Source organism: Quercus robur, chromosome 9 (assembly GCF_932294415.1).
Source record: "Quercus robur chromosome 9, dhQueRobu3.1, whole genome shotgun sequence".
In the NCBI taxonomy this organism is placed as follows: domain Eukaryota; kingdom Viridiplantae; phylum Streptophyta; class Magnoliopsida; order Fagales; family Fagaceae; genus Quercus; species Quercus robur.
Window position 1 is genome coordinate 56,386,164 of NC_065542.1, and position 18,770 is coordinate 56,404,933.

General features: G+C 33.7%; 2 protein-coding genes across 4 annotated transcripts in view; both read right to left on the reverse strand.

The window, feature by feature from the left end:
- Positions 1-2,397, reverse strand: part of LOC126699210 (probable metal-nicotianamine transporter YSL7) — a 63,206-nt gene extending 60,809 nt beyond the window's left edge. The window contains exon 1 of one of the 3 annotated variants that reach the window (XM_050396895.1): positions 2,150-2,397. In XM_050396895.1, coding sequence (XP_050252852.1) covers positions 2,150-2,281 — 132 coding nt within the window. In that variant the 5' untranslated portion in view covers positions 2,282-2,397. Of the gene's footprint in view, positions 1-1,878 lie in introns of all 3 variants that reach the window. The other 2 variants (XM_050396894.1, XM_050396897.1) reach the window with 2 other exon arrangements.
- A 7,434-nt stretch (positions 2,398-9,831) lies between these two features.
- LOC126699211 (DNA-directed RNA polymerases II, IV and V subunit 12) lies at positions 9,832-14,675 on the reverse strand. The gene is made up of 3 exons (XM_050396900.1): positions 14,520-14,675; positions 14,345-14,437; positions 9,832-10,085 (listed from the first exon to the last, which is right to left on the reverse strand). Exons 1-3 carry the CDS (start codon positions 14,557-14,559, stop codon positions 10,063-10,065), a joined length of 156 nt encoding a protein of 51 aa, XP_050252857.1. The 5' UTR covers positions 14,560-14,675; the 3' UTR covers positions 9,832-10,062.
- Between the last annotated feature and the right edge of the window lie 4,095 nt (positions 14,676-18,770).

The following is an 18,770-nucleotide window of genomic DNA, read 5'->3' on the forward strand; positions in this document are numbered from 1 at the left end:
TACATTAGCAAAAGAATAAAACTAAATAAAAAATTAGTAAAGAAATGAGTGAGGATGGGGTATGAAAATATGTGTGTTAAAAAATGAATAAATAATGAATGAAGAAATAATATTTAAATGAGATAAAGAAATGATAGAGAATCTATTGAAAGATATATTTGAAAAAGTAGATATGTAAAATATAAATGTCACTATTCACTGTCTAAACAATACAAAAATATAAAGAAGCTGCTAGAGATGCTCTTAGAATATCTCCAATAGATGCTCTATGTCTATTTTTTGGAGAGAAAAGTCCATTGTTCACCCCAAAAACCCAATCGAAAGATTTGAAACACAAAAGCAATCTTTCTCATAAGTCTAATGAAATCTGAACAATAAAAAAAAAAAAAATAGAACATCAATATGTGTAGAACGCCGATCTCCATTTCTTTGCCGGTGATCTATGTGCGTATGAGAGAGAATTTGTTTGTGTGAGATAGAGGGAGAGAGTGTTTTAGAATCAAGTAGAAATAGAACAAGTAGAGAGAGAGAGAGAGAGAGAGAGAGAGAGAGAGAGAGAGAGAGAGAGAGAGAGAGAGCTGAAGAAATGATACGGAATGAACTAGAAAGAAAAAGAAGGTAGATAGAGGAAAGGAATTGGATACGTGTGTGGTGTAGAAAAAATCAAGAGAAAAAAAGTAGAAGAAGAAACGTATGGATGACAGATGGTGTGAAGGGAAAAATAATATAAAAAATAAAAAATGACAATTAAGAAATGCTACCATAATATTTTTACAATAAATTTTAAGTAATAGATTATTATTAACTAATATTGGTGAGTAAAAAAATAATTTAAGCAGTAAGTTCAAATTAGAACTAGTAAGATTTTAATATAATTCTTGTGAAAGTATTACGAAAAATATTATGAATATAACACTTTTTATTGAAAAATATAATTGTTGAGAATGAATATAGAGAGTATAAATGATGATAAAAAAAGAATAAATAATGAATGAAGAAATAATATTTAAATCAGATTGATAAAATGATAGAAAATCGATTAAAAAGTGTATTTGAAAAAATAGGTAAATAAAAGTTAAATGTCACTGATTATTGTCCAAACAGTCAAAAAAATTTAGATAATCGGCTGAAAATGCTCTTAAGATTCCAAACATGATTGTATTGTACAATCATAGGCACATTGCACGATGGACTGATGGACTGTCCGAGTAGTAAATACTAAATAGTAGATGAATATATACCATTGCTTAGAAATGGAAAATGAAGCAAAAGAAGACTTGGAAGAGTAGAGAAATTTTCGAACAATATTAGAGCATTTTCATCAATTTGTGCAAAATAATTTAACTCACCCAAAAATCATCCAAATCTACAGAAACCATGTGGATTTGCTTTGGCACCGTTCATGTGCATTTTATTATTTATTTATTTATTTTTTTGTATTTTGAGGGTGGATGGTGATTTTAGTATGTGACGAGAGGAAAACAATTTAAAAAAAAAATTCAAAAAATTTTGATATTTTAATGAAATAGACTTTAGATTAAATAATCTAATATGATTGTTTTTTTTTTAAATAGTTAAGCAAAATATATAAAGTAAATTCTTATGAAATAATAATTAAAAATATTTGGAGAGCTGTGTTGTTTGTGCACAATTAGCTCAAGCTTGGTTTTTGTATTTTATGGTTGAGAAATATTAACCGATGCTTTTAAAATAATAATTAACAATTCATTTAAAAAATATTTTTATAAAAAAAAAACTAATAAAATTGATGTAAAAATTTTTTTTAGAATCAATTATTAACCATTTTTCTAACAGCACACGTTAATACTTAATATAACCTGGTTTTATCCGAGAGAGAGAGAGAGAGAGAGAGAGTACCACTAAAGGAGATTCCAGAGGAAGCCACAACGCAGGTCTGGATAACAGTGTTTTCTTGCCTCGTAAAGGGCTGCCTCAGGAGGCCAGACTTTTGTAGTAATTTAGTCCAGGTATTGACGAAGAAGAAGCCCAAGAGACCGGCAGAGACATTGAGAGAAGGTATAATACCCGTGGTGAGATTGAATTTCATGACTATGAAGCTGAAAAGTATGCTCAGCACAAAGCTCACCACAAAGGCTCTCACTGTCAGCTGCTTTCTCCATGATGGCACCTCTTGGTTCTCAAATATCCTCTCCACTGACAACTCTTCTTCTTTCAGATGCTTCTTCTTCTCCTCCTCCTCCTCCTCCTGGTTGTGATTTTCTGGATCAAAACCATTCTCCTCCCCCTCATTTTTACCCATAACTTTTTTTTTCCCCTATTAAAGAAAAAAATAAGTACGGGTTAGTACCTCTCAACTCTCAAGTTAATTTGTGAATCTGCAGCTAATAGCGGTGCATTATAATGGTTTTTTTAAGAAAAAGAAAAAAGACGATAGATAGTTTCTAATAATTGTGGAGGAGGTTAATTATCTGGACTTTTCCGGAGTGTAGGAAAAAGTTGGATTTTTTTGGAATTGAGGAAGTGTCCAAGTGACTTGGACTTGATTGACGTTAAGACTTAATTACTAGTTGTTGGAATTTGGAGCCACACTAATAATATTAGGGTTCAGGTTAATGTATGTCCTAAGGACATACAGTAAACTTTCTATTTTTAAAATATTTTTTCGAAAATTGAAAAAACTGTTAATATTTTTTTAATTTTTAAAAATTTGTTTTCAAAAATAGTTAATTATTATGTGCCATTAGGACACATATTAGCGAAATCCATAATATTATTCAAACTTACAGTACAGTCTCGTTCTGAATATTCACAGCTCACAAGCAATGACGCATCATCATCTTCCTCACTGTATGCCAGCCATGCAGAAGTCGCATTACTCTACTAGTCCCTATACGCGCGTGCGGGATATTTTATTTGATAAACAAAATATCTAAAGCCTAATTTCAATAAAGATGCAGTATATAAATGACAAAAATATTATTTTAATCTCATATTTTGAGGTTGTAGTCTAGCCCTTATTATTATTATTATTATTATTTTGATATGAAGCTGTATACAAGCAGAAAGAAAAGTGAGTACAACAGAGTTCAAAAAAACCAGGAAGCTCCTAGCTAACTACAATCTTCTGAGAGATTTTGAAACATGGGAGGGGAGACCCCTATCCATCTTTGAGAAGCTTCATTCCTCCTGACAAGTTGGGCAAGCTCATGAGCTACCTTGTTGCATTCCCTTTTCACATGCTTAATTTTTTACCTGCTGAAAAACTCAAGGACTTGACCAATACCAGAATGCAAGTGGCCTAGACTCCCATCAGTTTCTTTATCAATTTTACTCTTCACCACTGACAAGGCATCTGACTCTATGATTATCTGTGAGAGCTCCAATTCTTGGGCAAAAAGGATGCCACACTCAACAGCAAGTACTTCTACTTCAAAGGCAGTGAATAGGCCAGAAAGGTACCTTGAACATGCTGCAACCACCAATCCTTAAGAGTCTCTAATGATCACCCCCACACTTGAGTTCCTTCCATTTTCTGAAGTAGCTCCGTCCACATTAATTTTAACCATACCAGTTGGTGGGGCTACCCATTTCCCTCATGAGACCTAAGAAAGCTTAAGGGCGATACTACCTCCTTATAGTCTTGTAAAAACCTTCTGGCAAAGCTCCAAATTTGATTGGGGGACTGGCAAGCCAACTCATGCACCACCTGGTTCCTATTGTACCAAATTGACCATGTCGTGACAAAAAAGAGTTCAAGATCATGAGAAGTCCCTTGTGCCAAAATCTCCATAGCTAAGTCAGAGAAATCTAAGGGGCTTGAAGGAGTCTCAAGAAGGCAGTCCACCTAGCAATCCCAAACTCTCCTAGCGATGCCACATGTGTTGTGGGTCCAGCCCGATTTTGTGGCAAGAAATCCATGTAGTGAAATTTTTTTATTAGAAATAGGGTACCAAATGATCCAATTTGTGTTTGAGTAGGAGTTTGTGTGCTACAAGGATGGTGTGGCGGCAGGGTTATATATAACTAAGAGAAAAAAGAAGGGAGTCGCATATTGAAGAGTAGAGAAAAAGGATGGCTACCTTTGAGAAAGATAATTTGTGTGTATGAGAGTAAAGAAAAATAAGAGAGTTTTTTTTTTTTTTCTTTAGCCGTGAGGCATACACAAAAATTATTGTAATTGATTTGATAATAGTGAAATTATTTGGAGTTTGTCCCGTGATTTTTTCCTTCAAAGAGAAAGGGTTTTCCACGTAAATATTTGTGTTACTATGTGTGATTGCTATTTTGGATTGCTAATATTTGTGATAATATTATTCAAGACCCAACAAGTGGTATCAGAACTAAGGTTAGAGTGGAAGCGATGGCCGGAGAAGAAGGCAAGGGTTCAAGAATTGAGAAATTTGATGGAATAGAATTTGCGTATTGGAGGATGTAGATTGAAGATTATCTCTATGGAAAGAAATTGCATCTGCCTCTTTTGGTGATGAAACCTGAAACTATGAAGGATGAAGACTGGAACCTTCTTGATAGACAGGTATTGGGAGTTATTCGATTAACTCTATCAAGATCAACTGCGCATAATGTTGTGAAAGAAAATATCACAGTGGATTTGATGAAGGCTTTGTCTAGGACGTATGAAAAGCTGTCAGCTAATAACAAGGTATATCTGATGAAAAAGTTATTTAATCTGAAGAAGGCAGAAGGCACTCCTGTAGCGTAGCATCTAAATGAGTTCAATACAATCACTAATCAATTATCCACAGTGGGAATTGAATTTGATGATGAGGTTCATGCATTGATACTTTTGGCTTCTTTACCAAACAGTGGGGAAGCCATGAGAATGGCAGTGAGTAATTCTGCAAGGAAAAAGCAAACTCAAATATGATGATATTTAAGATTTGATTTTAAGTGAAGAGGTTTGTAGGAGAGATGCAAATATAGACAATGCACAAAATCAAGCTTTTGTCATGGAGAACAAGAGTAGAGGTAGAAGCAGAGGACCTAATGATCGGAAATTCAATGGTAGGTCACAATCAAGAGATAGATCTTAGTTCAAGGAAATTAGAGAATGCTTCCTATACGGCACCTAACGTCCAAGTTCATATTGGGCCTTGGACCATGAATCAATGATATGGGCCAAGGGTCTAGCCTTCACATCAGCAAGGGCCCCAGCCCAAACCCACAAATAACTACCAATCGGAACTGAGTATTGTCCGGGCACTTAAAAAGCGAACTGCATACGCCCCACTTACAGGCTGCTCGGGAAACCATTTCCAAGCACTATGTACATACCCGGCCACACCACCCGGTAACATCGCCATTCAAGTGCCCGACAGAACCTTACGAAACTCCGCTACCGAACACATTTACTGAAGTGGGAACCGTTCTCAAAGCCACTCGTACCTAAAAATCCACTTAAGTTTATCGACATTGGACCTTCCTTTGCACTAAGGGAAAAGATAATGATGATCACCCCATTGACAAAGGCTATAAATAGGAGAAACGAATGGAGAGTTAGGGGCTGCAATTCTGAGGAAAGAAAGGAGTGAGTGAGATAGAGAGAAGATAACATTGAGAAAGAGAGAAAAGTGACCTCATTGGGTCCCTTAGCCTAGGACAACCCAAAGTAGGATACCTAGACCCACCAGATAAATAAATTGTGAGCCCAAATAGTGGTTTGGCCCAGCAAGCCCGTCTTTGGAGCCTACACTTCCATTGTGGGAAAAATGGTCACTTAAGAAGAGATTGTTGGCATTGGAATAAGGAACAAAATAAAGGAAAATATGAAAAGAATGATAGTGAGAAAAATACTATAGTTGCTGTAATTGATGAGGATGTTGTGGTGCTCTCTATTGAAGAGCAAAAGTGTGAGCATGTTGCTAATAATGATGTTGAGTGGGTCGTTGATTTTGCAGCCCCCCACCATATTATCCTTACGAAGGGGTTGTTTACCACGTACAAAGCAAGAGACTTTAGTACAGTGAAGATGGGTAACTCTAGTTACTCAAAAATTGTGGGAATTGATGATGTATGCATTGAAACCAATGTTGGTAGCACTATGATGTTGAAGGATGTGCGACATGTTTTAGATTTAAGGATGAATGTGTTTTCTACATTGGCTATGGATCGAGTGGGTTATTGTAACTATCTTCGTAATGGAAGATGGAAACTTACTAAGGGGCTAGATGATAATGACAGGTCTCTTGGTCAATTATGAAGATGGAACAGATGATAATGACAGGGACCTCGATTGGCTGTCCCAGATGTTTGAGTATGGCTTTATTAGATTCATCAAGCTAACAAGCCATGACCAGATTAGCCAGTTCCCTCATATTATCCAAAAAGTTCTTTCACAAGTCAATAGTCCTTTTGTTTCCATCAGATATTGGAGCACCTTGCCAAAATCGGAAAGAGATAATTGGATGAATGTTCAGCCTTCCAAACATCTTGTTCTTATTAATGGGTACACCCATCAAGGAAAATGGTATGAAGGAGATTCCTGCCTATCCTTCAGGGATCTTTATGCTCTTGCTGAATGTTGGAGAAGTTATTTCAATAATCAAATCCTTGAAGTCATCCAAGACCTATGGAAAGATTACCATTTCATAGGAAGCACGGATAGGATTTCTGTTTTTGATCTTCGGCCTTATGATACTGCTATCCACAATCTAAGAAGACTTGAACATACAGATCCCAGAAAATATCTTATAAGTGAAAACCCAAAGTATGAACCACTTCTATATTGTGGATTCTGTAATCAGTATGCTATTTACCATGAGCATGAATGTAATGATGATCCCCCATGGGATCCTTATGATGGCTACCCATCTGATGCCCCTGATACTGATTAAGCCATGCCGGTACAACCAATGCACATGATAAACCCATTAAGCCCTATTGATGATATTTCCTCCTGTTGATGTTCGAGGCTACTGACAATCATGTTTCAGAAGATAAACTGTCTTCTGAAGCAAAACTCATATTTCCTCAACAATTAGGAACTGTTTGGTCATGATGGAGATACTCCTGATTTAGTGGAAGATTGATTCTCTTATTTGTCTGGCCTGCACAACAGCCAAAATGCTACAATGTTTACCCTTGGTAAAAGATTCCACTATTGTATTACATTGCTGGTCCACGCAAATGATGTTGTTTTTGAAGATTCCTCATGTTACTTTCGGCATAAAATGCCAAATGATGAAGTCTGAACTGAAGTTCCACTATGCCCTTTCTTATGCTAATTAGAGTCAAAAAGTGAAAAATCACTGTTTACTTTTTACTGTTCATGATTACTGTTCACTGTTACTATTCATTATGCTTTTTCTGCCTATTTAAGGGAGGATGTCCCTTATGTTAAACTCAGAATTCTCTAGAGCCAAAATTTTCTTTAGGCCTACTTCTCTCCTTTAGCATTTCTCTCTAGAATTTCCACTACTACCACTATTTCCTTACAAATCTTGTAACTAGAACTAGTTTCAAGCCTTGTACTGTTGAACTGTTTCAATCCTGTAACTACTGCTACTGTAAGTACTGTTATCTATTTTCAATAATAACTACTTTTAGCTTTGTATTTATTATATTTGCTGTTACCGCCTTCTTGGACGATTTTATATTATTTTCAATCTAACTACTTTGAGTTTCTGTTTAAGATACTTGTTGCTACCGCCTTCTTGGCTGGTTCTACTTTCAATTATATTATTTTAAATTGTTGCTACTGCTTTCTTGGCTGGTTTTACTTTGCTTACTTTATTTTCAACATAATATTACTGTGCTTCCACCTTCAGCGCTGTGTTCCGCCTCCCTTTGTGGTATTAGAGCCATTCTTGGAGTAGTGGCCATTACACCCCTCGAACTTTCATTTTAACCAATTTAGTACATGAGCTTCACAAATGTCCTAAATTGAAACTTTTATTAGTCTCCTATTTAAATTGACTAACGGCGATCATGTGACACACATGTGGGTGCATAAAAAACCATCCGTGAAGTTTTCACTCAAAATTGGATTTCAGTTGAGAGAGAGAAAAATTGAGGAGAGAGAGACATCATTGCTGATCTTGCTGTTTGTGCTCCCGACGGCACCATTCATGGTCCCATCAAACCCCGCAACAACAACTACCTGCGCATCAGTCCTATCATCTTAGATTTCAGATTCAAAAGTTTACTAGTTTTGGTATAATAAGTTGTTATTGGTATGAGTTGTGTTGAGATTTGAGTTACAAATTGAAAAGAAAAAACATAAATATATATATATATATATAGAAAAACAAAATGTAGATCTAAGTTCAATTATTAGATTGGGTTGGCCGATCTTTGGTTCTTCTCATTTTATTTCAAGATTCTATTATTCTTCTTTTTATTTAATTTCAATATTCCATTATTTTATTTATTTTTTATTTTTTGCTGGGGACATGTGGCTGCGGTTTACAATTTTGTGAAGGTAGGCAGTTGTGAATTCATTTGGTGGGATTTACAATCTATAGTTCTCTCTCCCCCTGGGTTCTTTCTCTTTCAAAACTGAAACCCAATTTCTCTCTCAATTGGTAGAAACTCTTCAAATTGATGGAATGATCTTTTTGTCGACGGATGCTCTATATGGGTTGTAAATGAGCCAAGCTTTGTTAAGTAGTGCATGTTCAAGTTTGGCTCGTTAGAAAAAGTCAAAAGCTCGAGCTTAGCTCTAGCTCGTGACAAACTTAAAAATAGTGTTTGAGCTCAATCTCGTGGAAAAGCCAAAAAGTTTGAACTTAGCTTAGTTTGGCTTGATTAATTAGTCAAGCGAAGCTCAAGCTTAATATCAAGCTCGAACTCAAGCTTAGGCCAAGCTTTTGAGCTTAACATCTAAAAAAATTACATTATCAAATGCTTAAATCTCTAAAATTATGAAAAAAGAAAATAGTATGCTCATTTTATCATGCATTTAGTCATACTTATGATAAGCCATTATTCAAATTAAAAATTTAGATAATTAAATTCATTTATTCATCATTCCTTATCTACAACTTTAGCAATTGCTCAAAGTATAATTTTACATTCACGTTAAATGGTGAAGAATTAGAAAAATTCCTGTTTATAACTATTATATATGAGAAAATACTTCATAACTTTATTTTAGATAATTGATAAAGAGGATTATATGTGGCACACTTAATTAATTAATTAATTTATTAATATAACTATAGACTAAAGTGGTTATTGCTTATTGGTCAATTTTGAGGGAAAGAAAAAATTAAGCCTATTAAGGTAATAGACTAATAGGTAGTAGTCCCATGTTGGTCATGTCATTATTAAAATATGTGTAATGAGTGTATATAACTAACACATAAATTTATAAATAAGTTTATGTTTGAATTGTTTTGTTTTAAGCCTAATAGCTCTCGAGCTTGTTCGTGAACAATTTTTTTTGCTTGGACTCAACTTGTTTATAAATAAACTAGGCTTGTTTATAAACAAACAAACATTAATAAAGTTTTTATCAAATCAAGCCCAAGTTGTTCATAACTGGCTTAGTTCATTTAAAGCCCTCTATCACACTCGTAGTCTCTAAAGGATGAAAACAAGGCCTAACACCAAAAGTTTCTCTCTCAGTCGGTAGAAACTCTTGAAATTGATGGAATGATCCTTTTGACGGATGCTCTATCACACTCATAGTCTCTAAAGGATTAAGGAAGGCCTGACACCAATGGTTTTTTTTTTTTTTTTTTTTTTTAACCACGTGCACATTAAAAAAATAAGATAAAATAAAAAATCTAACACAATCTGGAACAACTTGGAATTGAGACTGGAACTGCTGGAATTCGTGAGCATTGGAACGAATCGGAATTTAAAACCTTGGCATAAACGGAAGGAATCAAATCGGAATCTAAGTACTATATAACGTTAAGGTCCAAAAAAATAAATTTAATCATAGAAGATCAAATCCAATGATCCCAAACTTAGACAGTGCAACTTATAATTTAGTCTTCTATGACTACATACTAAACCACCATATTAACAAGTTGTAAAATGGACCCAATACAGATAGTCTTTGTTGTCTTTGTTGTTGCTGCTGCATGCCCATGCCTCCCTCCTCACTTCTCTTCTTCAGCGTGCCTCATATTGAACAACTGCAACGGAAAACACCATATTAATTCACCGTTCAACGCAACATGCATTGCAAAACCAGATAATTCAACAAGGTTTACAAGAACAAGATTTGCTCCAACAAGGTCACAAGAAATAAGAAAACATTGAGATGCACAGCAGAATATAAAACCTAGAATTTCACCCAGCACTTACCATATTCTAACCATATTACATTAGATAGTATTTAAAAAAAAAAAAAAAAAATTTACAAAAGACATCTGTTAGTGAAGTCTGTTTGAAAGCACAAGGGCTTTCTAAAACTCCAGATAAGAATAAGAATAAGGTGAATGGTGAGGTAGTTGGTTCAGTATATCCAAAAAAAAAAAAGAGCCAAAGAGCTCTGCTTGAACTACACCTTGGAATAAATTTGTTCAAAACCATCAATCCCAAAAGGTAGAACTATTAGGAAAAGGGTTACCAGTGAATGTCTAGCATATCATAGCAATCTCAATTCTTTAGTTCTCTTGTCTTTTGTAACTAATTTTTTGTTCTCTTCTTTTTCTTCCTTGTCCTTTTTGATTTCTTTGTGCTCCTTTTGCATAAAGTAGTTTTTCAATATAGACACTACTTGTCAAAAAAAATAAAATATATATCACATGGAAGCTTGCCAATAATTTGCACAACATACACTAGCACTATCCCTCCAGTGCTATCAACCAAATGCAGGCACTGTATATGCAAAAACAGAATAACTCATGAAACCAGGATTCGTAAGACTTAAACCAAAGATGTCAAATGAAGACTCTTAGAAACTGAACCAACAATGTTCTATGAGCACATCATATGCTACCAGACATTTAGTGTGAGGTTTGTTTTAGGTCAAGCAATTTTTTTGGTCCTTGAACGAAGCATCATAGTTTTTTCTTTGATAAGTAACTATGCATCAAAGTTAATTTCATTCCAAAACTACTTATTATGTCAATTTAATCCCTGAGATTCTGCAAACAATTCAATGTAACTCTTACCATCACTGTCGAAATTAATTATCAAAATCTTATACAAAAATCAGTTGATTTCTGAAAGGAAAGTGGGGGCAAGGGTAACAGTAAACCATTTTCATAACTTTAGGTACTAAATTGACACAATTGATAATCCAAGAATGAAATTGGAACCTAACACAGCTCAGAAACCAAAATCATGCCCTTTGTTTCATCTTTTGCTGAACTCAACAAATCAAAATGTCAAACAAATATATATTTTGCAATCGATGCGTTTGAGCATTCCTTGAATATTGATTATCAGTGTATTTTACTAGCACTTTCCTTTATAAAGGGGTATGGGCAGATTGCAGCCTCATTGACTACATTATTAAAAAAAGATTCTTTTTCTTGGAATGAAGAAGCTAATTTAGCTTTTCAACATCTTAAGTCATCTATGTCCTATCCACCTGTTTTAGCTTTACCAAATTTTGATAAACCCTTTATGGTATGGTAGAGTGTGATGCTTTTGGTAGAGGGTTGGGGGCTGTGTTAATGCAAGAGGCAGGCCTATAGCCTTTCACAGCCAAGCCCTTAAGGGTAGGAATTTGGCATTATCAACTTATGAGGGAATTGTTGGTTTTGGTTACTGTTGTACACAAGTGGAGGTCATACTTGGTGGAAAGGCCTTTCCTCGTGAAAACAAATCAGCAAAGTCTTAAATACCTTATGGAGCAAAAGATTGGTAATCCAGCTCAACAAAAATGGATTACCAAGCTGTTAGGGTATGCTTTTATTGTTGAATACAAGAAAGGAGAGGAGAACGTGGTGGCTGATGCTTTGTCCAGGCAGGTTGAGGCTGGTGAAATTCCTTCTCAGGATGGTATATTGTGTATGATTTCCTTTCCAACTCCTGATTGGTTAGTCCAACTCAAGGCTAGTTATGCTGCAGATCCATTTATCTAGAGCATCTTGAAGGCTTTTCAATCAGGGGTGGATGGTCCTAAGGGCTTTACTCTACAGAATGGATTGCTTTTATATAAGGGCAGAATTTATTTGGGTATTTGTGATTCTTTGAAGACAGAATCTTGCAGCAAATTCACGATGCTCCTATGGGAGGTCATTCAGGCTATCTCAAGAGCTTACACAGGGTCCAAAGGGACTTTTATTGGCCTGGATTAAGAGCTGATGTAAAGAAGTATGTCAGGGAGTGTGACACTTGTCAATGGCTCAAGCATGAAACCTGCAGTCCAGCTGGTTTATTAATTGTTACAACCTTTACCTATACCAGAGACGCCTTGGGTAGCTATGAGCATGGATTTTATTTCAGATGAAGGATGTGGTTTTAGTGGTTGTGGAAAGGTTTACTAAGTTTGTTCATTTTGTAGCTTGGTCTCATCCATATACTGCTTCTAATGTAGCAGCCCTTTACATGCAACATGTGTTCAAATAGCATGGTATGCCTACTTCAAATTTCAATGACAGGGACCCTGTTTTCACTTCTCATTTTTGGCAAGAGTTGATGAAGCTTCAAGGCATTCAACTGGCCATGTCTTCAGCCTATCACCCTCAGATAGATGGCCAAACAGAGGTTGTGAATAAAAGTCTTGAGCATTACTTGAGGGCAATTGCAGCTGAAAAACCAGCTTCTTGGGTGGAATGGTTACCTCTTGCTGAATTTTGGTTTAACACCAATTTTCATACCTCTCTCAAGCTTACTACATTTGAGGTCTTGTATGGATATCCACCTCCTAGGATTATGGATTATGTTCCTGGAACAACAAAGGTTGAAAGTGTGGACGCCCATCTAAAATCAAGGCAACAATTAACTTCCTTGTTGAGGCATAATCTGGTGGCAGCTCAAGAAAGTATGCAGTTGTATTCTGATAAGCACACAACTGAAAGGAGTTTTGCAATGGGTGATTAGGTGTTTCTCAGACTCCAGGCTTATAAACAGAAATCCCTAAAGCACCACCAAGTAAAGAAATTATCTCCTAAGTATTATGGCCCATTTCAGATTCTGTAGAGGGTTGGTGAGGTGTCATATAAGTTGGATCTGTCACATCAGAACCAGCAGTTTTTTTTTTTTGATTGATGACGTAGGAGAACTTCTTTCAGATTAGTTGCACGTTGCAAAGCATATTGTACAACAATCCTCACTATTAATCAAACTCCTACGGGCAATTGACCCCACCTGCCAGAACCGGTTACTGGGTAATCCAGGGGCTTTTCACCCTTTACGGGCTAAACAGTTTATCCTCATGCCTAGGAGGCACATCAGAACCAGCAGTTGTGCCACAAGAAAGAACCCATCAGCTTCATAGCAAAACTATCACTCAAGCCTTAATCCAATGGTAGAGGGAAGGTCCTAAAGATGCTACTTGGGAGAGTTTATATATCATGCAGCAAAGATTCCCTCACCTTTTTTTTTTTTTATAAGTAAGAAAGATGTATATTTAAGAAGCTACCTCATGAAAAAACATAAGGCAGAACAAAGAGAACAGAGAAAGAAACAAACAGATAGAAAAAACAACAAAACAAACAAAAACCAACAAAGAACTAATTACAAAGGAGAGAACTAAGGTCTTCTAAAGGGAAGGGTATTGTTAGGATTACACATTGATACACTTGTTTACACGTTGATATACATTGATAGCTGGAATATGAGTCTGTTATAGTTAGTTACATTGACAGTTGGTATAATAAGTTAGTTAATAGCTGTGTGGTAGTTACTGGATGGAGTTAATTACAGAAGTAAGGTGCTAAGGAGTAGTATAAGAGGCGACAACTTGTACACACAAGCAACTTAAGCAAATAGATGTATTCTTCAGTGATTCTTTCCCCTGTTCTCTTGAATCTTCTCTCTATTCTTCTTGTTCTTAGGAGGCCCAGCTGACCCTGAATCCTACTCTCTAAATCCCTATCCCATTCTTTACATTAATCGTTTCTAAATATGAAAGTTGGTATACAAGTGAAAACCTCCACATTTCTAAATATGAAAGGTGGAATCTAATATGAAAGACTCGGTCTTGAGTTCTTAAAATAATGCACCTGTCTCCGGATCCTTCCGTTAACTACTTAAAACCCTCAACAACAACAAAAACAAAAAAAAAAAGAACAAGCAAGCCCTAGTCACAAAATTTATGGAGTCGGGTACAGATTCTCAAGAAACTAGTTAAAATTAACTACATGTATTCTTCTCTGCAGTTCTATTATATCCAGTCTATTACCATACCCAACAAGTATATAAATCTAAATCAGCACAACCTTACAGTTTATGAAATAAATAAATAAATAAATTTAAAGAGAGTAAAGTAGGTTACTGCGGCGAGTGCGCTTCTTGTACAAGATGCGGTAACCGCACTCTCGGCACTGTATCACATCACCTGGCTTCAGAGTGTTCTCCATCCCACAATCTGTAAAACCCATTAATCACTATCAATGCTTAAATCATAAGTCTATGTTTGGTTGCCAGGAAAACCAAATAGTCTATGATACCTCCGCAGATGTAGTTGACTTGTTCCGGTGGAGGATCCATCAAGAAATCTTCTAGGGCTTTTCGGGTTTTTCTCTCTGTCTCTATTCGCCGACCCCAACTGCTATATCATCTATTATGTTTTTCTTTTAAGAAACACAAATATATATATAAATTGAGTTTAGTCTTAGTCTTTTTTTTTTTTTCTTTTTTTCTTTTTTAAATTGCCATATTTTTTGTATTTTGAATTGATATGTCAAAGGTTTAGGTTATCTTTGATAATCGTTTTTGTTTTTTGTTTTCCCAAATTATTTTGAAGAATAAAATCAAAAAATAACTTTTTATGTTTTTAAAATTAAGTATTGAATTATTAAAAAAAATCAATTAAACTAAATCATTTTTTAAGAAATAAAATTAATATTTATTAGAATGAAGGATTGCTCAAAATGCAAGTGTTCTTAGAGAATTACAAAAAAAACACTCATTTGTAAACTTGGCAAACGGATCGGGTTAATCGAGATTGGATTTGATCTGACTGGACTCGGGTTAGAAATGAGTTTAGGTAAAGAATGGGTCATTTTAAATAGATTACCAATCCTATAACTTGGACTTTTAATGTTTGGGTCAACCCAATATGACCTATATTTTTTTCATATGAAAATATTTATATACGTATAAAAGAATGAAACTTAATCTTTGTTGCTTTCAATACAAATAAAAGAATAAATAAACAAAAAATAATAATAATAATTGCTAAATAATACATAAAATATTTAAATTTATGTAGTCCAAATTAAATAATACGTAAAACACTTAATGTTATACAACCTAAAGTTATTTACAGATCTTATCTTCACTTCAATACAATAGAATATTAAAACAAAATGTGGATCATATCACATTATTAGCCTCATCAGGTGCACCTATTGTTTGTAAAATATAAATAAAATTAGATTACATATAAAGTTAACTAAATATATAAAGATTTACAAATAAAACATAGTAACATTTTAGGTAAAATAGAAATAAGTAAATAATTAATATGAATTGCATCGAGTTGTAGATCCAATTGTAGAAATATTCATAATTAAAAATTGCACCTCAAGTTGGCGAGTAATTTCATTAATATTTTTAACTAGAATGCAAAATTTTAATATTACTAGTATACAATGAAAAATGGTCAATAAATAAGTAACAGTTATATAAAGAAAATTAGAGAAATAAATGTGTAGAGAACTAAGTCGTTTTGAACAGTGAGGGGAAAAAAAAAACACAAATTAAAAAGTTCATGTGTTAAAAAATGGACAACCTGCTGACCCAACTCAGACCTTTTAATTAGGATTATATCCAAGGTCAATATGGAATTCGAGACTACGTACTGTCCAAAACCAAAAACAGCTACCTTACCGCCTCATACACCTTTTCAAGTTTGATTGTGTATTAGTATAGTACAAAAATGTTATCTGTCTCTACTCTTTACAAGTAATTAAATTCAATTATGTGATTCATCGATTAATGTAACCACAAGGTTGAATTAATTAGAAAATATTAAGTCAGTTAACAATAAGAGAAATAATATCTAAATTCTATCCAAAGGTTAAAAACCAAATTAGTGTGTTTCTAAAAATCAATCTAAATGCTAAGAAATTATTTAGTTATATTATTAATTGGATGGAAGGACAGAGAATCACTAAACATTGTTGGTGTAGTCCTCTAGATGTACTAAATAATTACTCGAAAATCTGGACAACGAGAGTTTCTTTCTTTCTTTCTTTTTTTTCCCTAGAATATAAACCTTAAGGAAATACAAACCAAAACAACAAACAAGGAACCATTACACAGGAGAATCACGTCTGAGTGCCCTTACAACACTATCAAGCATATCTTAAACAAAATTTGACCCAAGAAAGATGAACTAAAACCCCACTTTCACAAGACCTTGAGGCTTCTTGCAAACACCAAATTTTTTTTATAGAAGAATACCAAAGTAACGTTATTTGATTTGTTATGATAAAATATAACTCACTTAATTAATTGCATAATTTTTTAAAAATAAATAGCATATTTGGAAGACTCTAATAGACAACATAATATAATAGTTTTTACTATGATTTAGGCTCCGTTTGGAAGTTCATAAGGGAATAGAATAGAATGGAATGAAATGATCATAATGGAATGGAAATGAATGGAATGGAATGGAATGTATTTAAGCAAGGAAAATGAATGAAAAAGAATGGAATGAAATGGAATTAAGTAACCTTGATTGGATGTTTTAAAATAAGGGAATGGAAAGGAATGAAAATGAATGGAATGTAAGTAATCTTGTTTGAAAGCAACATGGAGAGAATGTAATGGAATCATTTTATAACAATATTACTATTAAACCCCTATTTTAAAATAAATAGTTGAATATATAGGGATATTTTGGGAGTTTTAGTAAAAAAATTATTAAATCTAATTTCATTCCCTCTCATTCCTCCCAATTTCAGGGGAATGAAAATTTGAGGTTTTAAGGAAATAAAGAGGAATGAGTATTCCCTCTACTCATTCCATTCTCTCCCATTTAAACTCTCAAACAAGGTAATAGACTTTTCATTCCTTTCATTAAAACTCCCAAACAAGGGAAGGGAAGAGTATTTTAAAATTATTATTTTCATTCATTTCCATTCCATTCTATTCCCTCCTCCCAAACGAGGCCTTAATTATTTTTTTATATTGGTTGTGTTTTTATTTAAAGAAATAATCATCCCTTATAAATCAAGAGAGTCAATACCGTATCAGAAACCGTTTTGATTTAGTTAAAAAAACGAAATATTTCGATACCAATTAATATAAATATACCTTTTCATGGTTACTGCTATATATCACAAATACATAAAATTTGCACAAGTTTAATATATTAATCACGTTACATTACTCCAATATAAACATAAATAGTATATTTATAATAATAAAAGGAAAAAAAAAAAAAAAAAAAGATGCACACGTGACTTCTCAAAAGATGTGGCCAAATACTTTAACCCCCCACACACTCCAACTCCTACCTAACCATCTGACATAGTTTGATGAAATACCTTAACTGTCATTCACTGACCCAAAATATCGGTTCTAAAAAAAACACAAAAAATTAAATATCCCAAAAAAATTTAAATGAATTTTTTTAATAATTAGAATGAGGTGGAGGGATTTTTTTTTTTTTTTTCCTTTTTTGGAGGAAAGAATAAGGGGATTCAAACCTCTTTTTATTATTATTTTTTTTTTAAAGAGAGGGGGATTCGAAGTTTAGAACCTTGGAAACCTTCGTTGAAATATGAAAAAATAGCGATTTATTTACAAGAACTATAGAAATCTTCGTTAAGAATATCAAAAAATACAAATTAATTTATAAGACTTTTGACAATTTAAATGAAACTTAAACAATGAGAAATGTAACTCTTAAATAAATCAAAAAATAATCTTTGGAATATCTAGTAGTTTACTATTTCCAAGAGTTTTAACGCATTATTACTGACATTAGAAAAAGAAAACACATACCTTCTCAAAAAAAAGAAAAAGAAAAAGAAAACACATTATTTCTGATCGATGTACATTATTTCTAATATTATAAGAGTAGTCTCCACTCAAAAGCTCTTGAAATCACCAACTAGTAATTAAGCTGAAAGCCTGCAGCTCTTATAAGCTGAAAAGTTGAAGAGCGAAGATAATTAAGCCCAACAAATCAATAAGAGAACATCAAATGATATATCCACAATAAAAATAAGTGATTTATATACATTTTTTTAAAAGTTAATAACAATTTTTCCGTTTGGAATATTACCATGCATTTATATAGACAATAAAAACGAATGTCATAATTGAACAAAGTTATCACTTAGCTATAACAGTACAAATAATAATTATAATATGAAATAAATAAACAATTAATGTTCCCCAACTAAAAACGGTTAATCATTAGACAGTATTTGTTATGTTAATATTTTTTGCCTACTAAAACTAAGGAAGAATAGGAGTTAGAATCTCAAATCTCCTTACATATAAATAGTATTGTAAAGTGTGTAGCAACTTTGGTCCATTGGCTCTTCCATTCCATATATATAAGAAAAGAGAGACTTTTGAAAGAACATAGCGAGTGAATCAGTTAACATATTATTGGAAGACTCTTTTTTTCATGCCACATGACACTATTTTATTGGCAATACTCATGCCACATTAACTTATCATGGATTTGTGGGTAAGTTCACATTTGCTGTCACAATTAGTCATTTCTTTATTCT

Bases quoted from the DNA above. Each gene is read 5' to 3' on its own strand.
- LOC126699211 (XM_050396900.1), bottom strand. From the start codon at position 14,559: ATGGATCCTCCACCGGAACAAGTCAACTACATCTGCGGAG. The intron at 14,438-14,519 runs GTATCATAGACT...TGGGTTTTACAG, and splicing joins AGTCAACTACATCTGCGGAG to ATTGTGGGATGGAGAACACT. The intron at 10,086-14,344 runs GTAACCTACTTT...TTTCCGTTGCAG, and splicing joins CAAGAAGCGCACTCGCCGCA to TTGTTCAATATGAGGCACGC.